Genomic DNA, 9,623 nt, shown 5'->3' on the forward strand with positions numbered 1-9,623 from the left:
GCTGCGGAGAGGGAGGTCTGGGCCTCCCTTCTGAAGCTGCTGCCCCCGCGACCCGACCCCGGATAGGCGGAAGAAAATGGATAGATGGATGGATGTATGGATGAAAGACAATATAATGAACAGGGAAAAAAGATTTTAAGAAAAACAATCAATCAAACTACTTAGTTCTTGCAGTATCATAAAGAGCCGAACAAACACAACAGATCTATTCAGAAAACTAATACTCCATTTTATAGATATGTAAATTATTAGTAGGCTCATTGATTTAATTGAAGAAAGCTAAAACAAATAAATATTGTATTTCAATATTGAAAACTAAAGAAAAAATAAAAATTGATAATACTTTTACTGGGTTTTAAATGTATATTTAGATTTTACAGAAAACCTCGGATCATCTGAGATAAACTGAGATAAAGATTAATGTATACTATRTGCAATACACATTCTGAAATACATCTATATCATATCTATATCATAATCACTATTTATCAGCGGTGAAATACAGTATCTACACGTTGTTCACCATATTTGGACGGTTTCTTCTCATTCTAAGAATTTCATTGCGTTGACTTTTGTTAAMCTGCAGAAAATCAATCTTGAATCCTGAACTGTGCCTCCTCGGCTGCCGTACTTTCACAAGCCCTGCCCCTTTGTTTGCTTGTTAGCCGCTAACGCTAGGAGAAGAGATGGCTGAATATTCAAATGTAAAATCAACTAAGTTGGTTTTGAAAGGTCTGAACAAAGGGTAAGTTTATTGTTTCACTGGTTTTATCAATTCAGATTAGTTACACTTAATTTATGGTTATTGATAWAGGTTCTCAGCGATCTAGCTTTACTAAAACCTTTAGTTCAGGCTAAAAAGAGACGTAGCCTATGTCAAATGGCTCTCATGAATAATAACTTAGTTTGTCTTTCATTAGCTTTAGACTGATGTTATATGTGATTAGTAGAGTAATGATAGTCTTGTACAGTTATTGATCTTGTAAAAAAATTAATAAAAACACGGAATCTTGACATACGTTGTAGTTCGAGATGGTTTTATGAGTTTTAGCGACGGTAAAGCGCAGATCTTATGCGACTCATTAACAGTGAGAAGTAGTAAAACTATTAGTGAAATGAAACAAATTAGATAATGTAAAGAATATGCCACGGTCCCCCACTGATTTGATTCCATATTTTGACTGTTTGCCTGTCTGAACTGTATGCACTCACCTAATTACGAAATGTGAACATTTTTAATGTTTCTTTACAGAAAAAAGAAGAAAAACAAGGATAAAAAGAGGAAAGCTGCAGATGAAGGAGACAAACTTGATGTTATTGGTAGATGCATGTGCTAACTATTTCTGAAGTGAAATAATCTGCTAATGAAAGGCCTTTTATTTTGGACKTATGATTGTATTGACAGATATGCCACCTATATACCTAACCATAACAAATTAATGTAAATGTATTTATTTTAACAGAAATGCACATCTAATTTTTAGTTGTTTATTGTAATTATAAAGATGTGTTTCTGACTTTATCTTAGAAATATATTCAGTTATAATATTATTTATTAGTTTTTTATTGACTATTGACTTTAGGGTTTTTTCCTCCTTTTTAGGTGGTTGGTGGTGTGTCAGTAGTTTTGGAGACATCACAGGGACAGTTGCAATAGAAATGCAGAACAACTCGTACATCCATGCCTTAGATACTGGCCTCTTCACGCTGGGTGCGCCACACAAAGGTAAGAAACTGTAATCATGGCCATTACAGTGCATGTCAGGATTGCTCCATTGTTGAATTTTTCACTTTCAGGGTGTACGTCAAAACTTCCTGTGAACTGTAAATAAACCTTTGGGAAAGCACAAATTCTTTATCTAACGTTTGAAAAGCTCAATTTGTGTATAAATTAAGGGGCATTATTAAGGTTAAAGTGATTTCTGAGCTGTTTCTAAGTAAAGAGAACATGCAGTAAACTGAGTGTTTCCAAAAAAATGTGAGTGTGAAAACTAGAATAAGGACGATTTTAATAATTCAGTTGAATTACTTAATAACGGATCTTAAAATATGTACTGCAAAAATAATGACAAGCACAAGAATAAACCACAGTTGCTGTTGCACATAAATAATTAATAATTGTATTGTCAGTTCTGAGTATACCTCATCAGACCTGCTTGCTTGAATATCTTATAGTTCAGACAGGAAGTAAGGAAAATGGGGCATAAATCTCTCCTCCTGTCACTAATGTGTCTTTTCATACATTAAAGCAATCTTCCGATTTGTTTATTCCTAGTTTTTGTCATGGTAGTGAAGCAAGGAGAGCAGTCATTGTCCATATACCTAGGAGGGACTCTAATGACTCTTAACATGTGGGTTCCAGATGATTGCACTGGTTTTAATAAACACAAACACCCAAGAGAGAACAAGGAATTGAGAACCCCAGTCAAAATAAAAAGGGAGGAACCTGAAACCAGACAGCAGTTGATCATCTGATTCGGACCACTCCTCTAACCCTATAATCCAGGAAACGAAAAACAATCCTTCAAAAACTAGGAAAGCAGTACTGCCAGTAATTCCCAAACTCCGCTAATAATTACAACCATTAACAAAAAGGGACATGGTGCAAGGCTGGCATCTATYAAGAAAGGAGCGAGCGTGGAGATGGAGAGCAGGACCGGGAACCAACAGACATCAGACCAGTTCATCCAGAGCTTGTTCTGTTCTGGTTTAAAGCTTTAACAGCCAATCAGATCTGGAAGCAGAGGGCATTAATTAAACAGACAATCATTTGCAAAAAGTGACAAAGGAGCATGTAACAGGAGCAATGTCGATAATTTTGTGGGGAAAATAATTCAGCTGAAAAGAATCAAAGTACAAAACAAAAGTTAGAGCAATATATCTGCTCATAAAGATGGCTTTTTCAAGTCATAATCAAAAATTAGGCCTTTGTGGGAAGAAAGATAGCTTTTGGCTTCAGTAAGGTGGTTAATCTGGACCCTTGGCACAAAAGGTTGTAAAGGGGTTGAGTTGAGGAGAAGGCGAAGAGTTCTTACTTATTTCTGCCTTTAGGCTTTTCCGAGGGAGTGGTGCTCCTTCTAAAAGAGACGCTACGGACAATTAATTCAGGCCATGTTCGCAAGCACAGTAGAATATGGCTGGGAGATTGAAACATCCTATTCCCTTAGTGTGCCTCCATACTCTGCATGCACCTAAGCCCATTTCTAAGAGATGAAAGAAACCACAAACTAGCAGAGTAGAACGAGAGATTAGGGATTTATTTCTTTTTAACTGCACTTTTTTTTAACCCTGACACCACACTGAAGATGTTAGTCTTTTAGGTCAGTGGTTCCCAACCTTTTCCCCTCAGATCCTTCCTTCTTGCACACAAAAAGTGTAGTTGCAAAACTGTTCATGCTCACCTTCAAGTCAGTGGAGCCCTGAGGATACCAGCCCAGCCAGTCACAGTTACAGACACATTCTGGAGTTGAGTCTTTTCTAAGAACAGAATCTCAGATCTAACCTGAGGCCTCTGTGTTGAACAACACATTTCTCCACCTTTCAGAAAGGGTCTTTATTACAGGGTGTTGTAAAATCTCACTGATTTCAGTTTCACGTAAAGTGAAACGACACACAACAGCTCCAGTTAACAGTAACACTTCTGTTATTGTGACATTTGTTTGCTGAACTGAAACCAGATCAGCACAGCATCATGCAGCCTTAATTATAAGTATTGCTATTTTCAGCAGCCACGATACCACTGAGTGTGAAGTCCTTCAGRTAAAAGTTGTCTGATGTGTTTCAGATGATGAAGGACCAGACCCCCCAGAACAGTTTTCTGCCATCAAGCTCTCAGACTCACGGTGAGTCCACAAAGATGAAGCAGACKTTGTATTTGCGTCCTGCTCAAATTGAATTCATACCCCAAGTGAACTTTTTCTAACACTAAAGATGTTTGACAAACAATTTGGAGGATAGTTGTCATGAAGGAAAACATTYTCTTAGGAAAACCAACAAGTTAATTTAAGGTTATTTGTGTTTGTTTTTGCAGGATGGCTTTAAAATCTGGATATGGAAAGTACCTTGGCATCAACTCTGAGGGTTTGGTGGTGGGGCGCTCTGATGCCATTGGCTCAAGAGAACAATGGGAACCAGTCTTCCAGGATGTCAGTAAACCTTCTAATATTTCTTCAGTTAAGCTTTGTGGACGAAAAGTTTGATAAAAATATGTGGGCTTATATTTACACAAAATACTTATGGGTTTATAGATCTTAACTTTCTGGCAATTCTTTTTGCTTTTTCCTATTTATTTCTGTGAAACTTTTGTTGTTCAGAAATTCAGTGAGATAAAACTATTAAGAAAAATCTTTTTGAATCCCATTGGAGACTGGAAACAGACTTACTGCTGAAAGCATCTTGATTAAAATGACAATGGCTTTAGTTCTAATTGCCTTCATTATCTGAATGTCTTCAACAAATACTTCAGGGACTCGTTGGGTTTTTCAATTGTGTAAAGCCATTTAACAGCTTCACTGTGGCTTAATCGTCCAAGCAGATAGTTTTGGTTTAATTTGTTTTGGAAAAACAGAAACAAACTTAAGCATAATTTTGTTGACTAAATCTACTATTTTCTTATTTGTTTTCTAAAAATAATACTAAAAGTAGCAACATAATCACAAAGTTTAATTAGCTGTGTTTACATCAATGTTTTTTATGCGCATTTTGATGTGTTACATTTAGGGGTGTAAGAAAATATCGATACACTGAAATATCATGATATTTCATTTCCCGATACTGTATCGATATTCTAAAGCCCTGTATCGATTTTTARTTAAKGTTTAAAATGTCAACCTTCTTGCCAACCATTCATTTTTATGTTGTAGTTCAGCCTCTGACCACTAGTTGGCAAGCAGTGGGCCAGCCATTTGGCTCCTCTACCTCTTGTGCACCAGAGAGTAAGGGTAGCATTAGCATTGTAAGTAAACATTAGCTTTTCTTTTCTTTTTTTTTCAGTAAGAGGTTTTTATTTAATAGAATTTTTGGACAAAAAAATCGCAATATATCGCAATATATTGCCTTGCTTACAGTATCGCAATATATCGGGATATATCGTATCGTGACCCCTCTGTTATGATATGTATCGTATCACCAAATTCTTGCCAATACACAGCCCTAGTTACGTTAGAAAAAGTGGATGGAAATGGCAAAATTCCCAAAAAAGTCCTCAATTTCGCAAAAATTGTTCCCGCTGTCCAATAATTCTACCTGCTGCGACCTCAGCTGGACCCTCCACCCGCTGTCGCCGTCTTCTCAGATATTCCCGTAACGTGAAGAGAATTGCATTTTTTTTTACTACATCTTCAGACAGCATGTAGCATCGCCAATACTAGTTGATATGACAGAATTACAATTTCCTGACAGCAACACATTCCTGAAAACCTCTCTCCATTGTCTTAAGATATGTAGTCCCTGCAAGTTTGCGATCTGTACTTCCTGTTTACTACAGCCATGGGTAACATGAACGTCTGACATAATTACACTTTGCGTGACCTGGTTGATTCGCTCTAAGCCAGTTGATGGGAACAYGTCTGATGCACATTTTTTTTACAACATGGTAAAAGTTTGCTCAAAATTCATATGAAAATTGGATGAAAACAGGGCTTCTGACACACTATTGACTGTTTTTACTGTGTCAAATGGTTCAAATTCATGTTAGTTGGCATATTAACATAATTTAACCTATTATCAGTGGGTAGATTTATATACAGCACAAAAAGTGAAGAAAAAAACAAAGTGAACCTGCAACATTGTGTTTGAAATTATTAAAACTTTAAGGGGATATTTCACAATTATTAAAATTGTTTTTAGCAAAAAGGTTTGAAGCCACAAGAAAAGACTGGAGCTTGAAACTATCTGACAGGAATTTCCTGAAATTAAAGTCAAAACATTTGGCATCAAGATTTCAAAAAACACAAAAGCTGTCTGAAACTAGAAACCTGTCTGAAGGCTGGAATGACGTGACCTCTATATATTCCAAAGAGATTATCAGAAATTGTTTTTCATAACAAACACAAATTCAAGAACTGTTTACAATCCTACTGTAAATTTTATCTACAGTTATCGGATGTCATTAGTTCAAAACTATATGACAACAAATATCAGACTATTAACATATTATTGTTATTATCTAAGTAATAGATTCATGGTTCAACAATTTGTATCATTTTCACAATGACTTTGTTCAGCACAACTTAAACTTAGCTGTTATAAAAATTTATCTAACAGAAATGAACCCATGTGATATTGTTTTTGGGCCTTTTTTTAAATCATAAATAAGTTTTTTTCTTTTATGTTTGTCACAGCAATAACCCCACTGCAGTTGTGTTCAGTCGCTGCATCTCCTCTGTGTGTTTTTTTTTTTTTTTTATACTTCAGGGTAAAATGGCTCTCATGGCAGCAAATAGCTGCTTCATCTCCTACAGTGACAATGGGGACATTGTGGCCGAAAGCAAGACAGCGGGGGACAGCGAGATGCTAAAGGTGATGGTTTATTTTGTGTTTTTTTCTCCAAGGTTGCATGTCAGTCCTTTGATTTTAGGCACGACATCTCTGCAGGGACTTGTCAGGTTAAAGGGTTTATGGAATATATTTGTGACCTCCCTTAAAGAATGTCAAGGTGTTATTTTAATGCAGAACTTCTCTCTCTTTTTTTTCTTCTTCCGTCTGATGAGCAGATCCGAACAAACACAGAACGAGAGGCCAAGCGTAAAGATGATATTGCAGATGAAGACAGGGGCAACGTGAAATCCTGCGAGATCAATTATGTGTAAGTATCTTCCACTTTTAATAAACATTCTGCTCCATTAACTCAAAGACTGCCCARTGAAATAAAACCACACAGGAAACCAAAACCACATTTGATTCATTTGCATATATTGCTATATCTGTAATTAACAGTTCTGCAGTCCTTTGGGTATACACTCACTGTGAAATGAAGACAATCTTATGTTGGCTGGTTTTTGYATATATTGTTTTTATGCATATTAGATAAAGAGGCCTAAATACACTGTATAGTTAASAGTGAAAGCTTTTCAGAAACATGTTGAAAATGTTGAGCTCAGTACATGGATAGGTAGATTAGCAACATCATTATAGCTATATAACAACAACARCAGCAGCAATAATAATAATATATAGTTCATTTTTAGGCCCAGTTTGGTAAGTTCCTGAAGTGTTTTATTTGCTAAATATAATCTGAATGAAACAAGGAAAAAGTTTTTTCAGTAAAGTTGATGTAATTACTGAAAGCACAATGAAAATTGGTAAATTGGTACGATTTTAACAAGTTTTGAGCTTCACTATAATCCTACAATCCTAAAATAAATGTGGGACATTTCACAGGTAAAAACACTTCACTTGTTATTTTTACCTGTGAAGTTGCTCGTGTGTTTTTTTTACTCTGTTTATTAAGCACTATTTATTTTTAGTTGCTCAGACCTTATTTGTTTATGCTGTTTCCTGTGAATTGTTAAATTTGTAAAGCAAATGTGGTTTTGTTTTAAATACCGGAGTGTTGTTGAATTAATAACAGTTCCTTGTCTTTCTCTACAATCAGATGTTTTATAATTTAAGGAACGACACTTTGCACCTTCTTTTTAAAACCAGCACTAAAGCTCTTTATGCAAACAGAGAGCCAAAACACACTGATTTTTTTTTTTTTTTTTTTTTGTCTCCCGTTCTTCTCACATTGCGTCAATTTGAACCGGCAAGATTTTGACAACCAAATTGCACGCTCCAACGAGATCGCGCCTTTAAGCATCTGCCTCATCAATCCCACGCCTCCGAGGTGCAATTGACGGTCTGTTGTTAGTGTGTGATGAGAGAGCAAGCAACACCACATATCAGCTTGTGATGCTTTAAGTGTGTTATATACAAGCCTGTCTGAGGCCTATTAAGTTCCACACAATATGTCTTGAACATTTTTTCTTTTTTTCTTGTTTCTTTGACATGCCTCAGATTGTGTTTCCTCTCAGTTGTTGTGTTTGTTTTAGATGAATGCTAGGGAAATGGACTCATCATGCTGACATGTTGATAATGGCTGCCCTTGAGCCTTTGTCTTGATGTAGTGTTTAGCTACTTTACAAGATGGAGTGCAGTCTGGGAATCATAAAACACAGGCTGGGCAAAGAAAAACTAAAGTTGGGAGAAGTTTCTGATAAGCAGGGACTGTTTTATGACATATGGTTGTATATTCCTTAAACATCCTTTATTCAATAGCTTCTGGTACCTTTCACTATTTTCTAGTAGAAATCTTCAGTTATAGCACACACAAAAAAGGCTTCATTTAGAGCAGGGGTGCCCAAACATTTTCMCTGAGAGGGCCAAAATTAAAATCAGTCTGAGGGCTCTGGGCCAAATGCAATATAATAAATGCAAATATTTCTTAAGTAAACTTGTTTTGTTTTTTTATGATTAAGCTAGCAGCCAGTGTGGTTGCCCACATTCTTTAGGCTTTTTTTTTTACCCCATGGACACGGAGAAAATTCAACGTATGCTCAAACAGCAAAGACTCATGGAATTCATAATTTAAATTTTGAGTATATGGGGTCTTTTAAGGTGTGCAAATCTAGATGTGGGCTTAAATCTAATCTAAATGTCTGTTGTAGTTATTTGTATTTTATATTTAATCGTAACATAATTACAATCTAGTAATCCGGACAGCTGCTGGTGGGCCAAATGAAATGGCTTGGCGGGCCAATTTTGGCCCACGGGCCCCACTTTGGGCACCTCTGATTTTAGAGTAATAATRATTAGCGGAACTCATGCTGCCTCTGTTGTACCTTTCTTATGTGTCTGAAGTGGAAAATAACATCTCTTGGAAGTCACTCAGCTCTATGCTATTCGGTTGTCATTTTCAGAATATAAGTAATCTCCTGAAATTCAAACTAGATTACTTTATTTAATTAAGCTATTTATTGCCTTGACGTACAACAATGAACAAGGTACTTTTAAATGTTCATTTGTCCCGTCAGTCTGTTTCTGTTTCACAGTTGAATATAGCTGATGTCTGCCTTGCAGGAAGAAGTTTCAGAGCTTTCAGGACAGGAGGCTGAGGGTTAATGAGGAAGACTCTGTGACCCTGAAGAAAGCCAGGACAGATGGGAAATTCCACGAAGCTTTGCTCGACAGGTAAGAAACAAGAGCACTCTAAAAATGTGTCTCTTCTCAGGTCAAGTGTTTTTCATTTTTTATAAAAATGTTACAGATCTGAACCTAAACGTTCTGAGTTTACAATGTCTTTTTATATTACAGGAGAAGCAAAATGAAAGCAGACAGGTACTGCAAATGAAGCCTCGGTGGACAACTGCTCAGTTTGATTAATGTTTTCATTTTGTAGATGTGATTATTTGAAATGGCTGTTTTACTTTTTATATATATTCAATAAACCCTTTATGGTTAAACTAGGACTTCTCCGTGTTTTTATGCTCTACAACCACTTTATATGCATGTTTTGTGTCGAGCTTTATGAGTTTCAGGTGACCCAGTGGCCTTTTCTTGTATTAATAATTTACCTTAATGTTCCATTGCTCTGGAGAAACTGTAAAAAACATTGAGGTTATACAAGTCATGTATGTTTTATTTGC

General features: G+C 36.1%; 1 protein-coding gene across 1 annotated transcript; it reads left to right on the top strand.

Annotated features, from left to right (window-relative positions):
* Window positions 1-628: 628 nt before the first annotated feature.
* frg1 (FSHD region gene 1) lies at window positions 629-9,444 on the top strand. Its single transcript, XM_014020191.1, has 9 exons — window positions 629-745; window positions 1,253-1,320; window positions 1,604-1,726; window positions 3,785-3,842; window positions 4,031-4,145; window positions 6,415-6,519; window positions 6,714-6,805; window positions 9,058-9,168; window positions 9,292-9,444. Exons 1-9 carry the CDS (start codon window positions 687-689, stop codon window positions 9,326-9,328), a joined length of 768 nt encoding a protein of 255 aa, XP_013875645.1. The 5' UTR covers window positions 629-686; the 3' UTR covers window positions 9,329-9,444.
* Window positions 9,445-9,623: the final 179 nt, after the last annotated feature.

This window comes from Austrofundulus limnaeus, unplaced genomic scaffold (assembly GCF_001266775.1).
Source record: "Austrofundulus limnaeus strain Quisiro unplaced genomic scaffold, Austrofundulus_limnaeus-1.0 Scaffold244, whole genome shotgun sequence".
Lineage (NCBI taxonomy): Eukaryota > Metazoa > Chordata > Actinopteri > Cyprinodontiformes > Rivulidae > Austrofundulus > Austrofundulus limnaeus.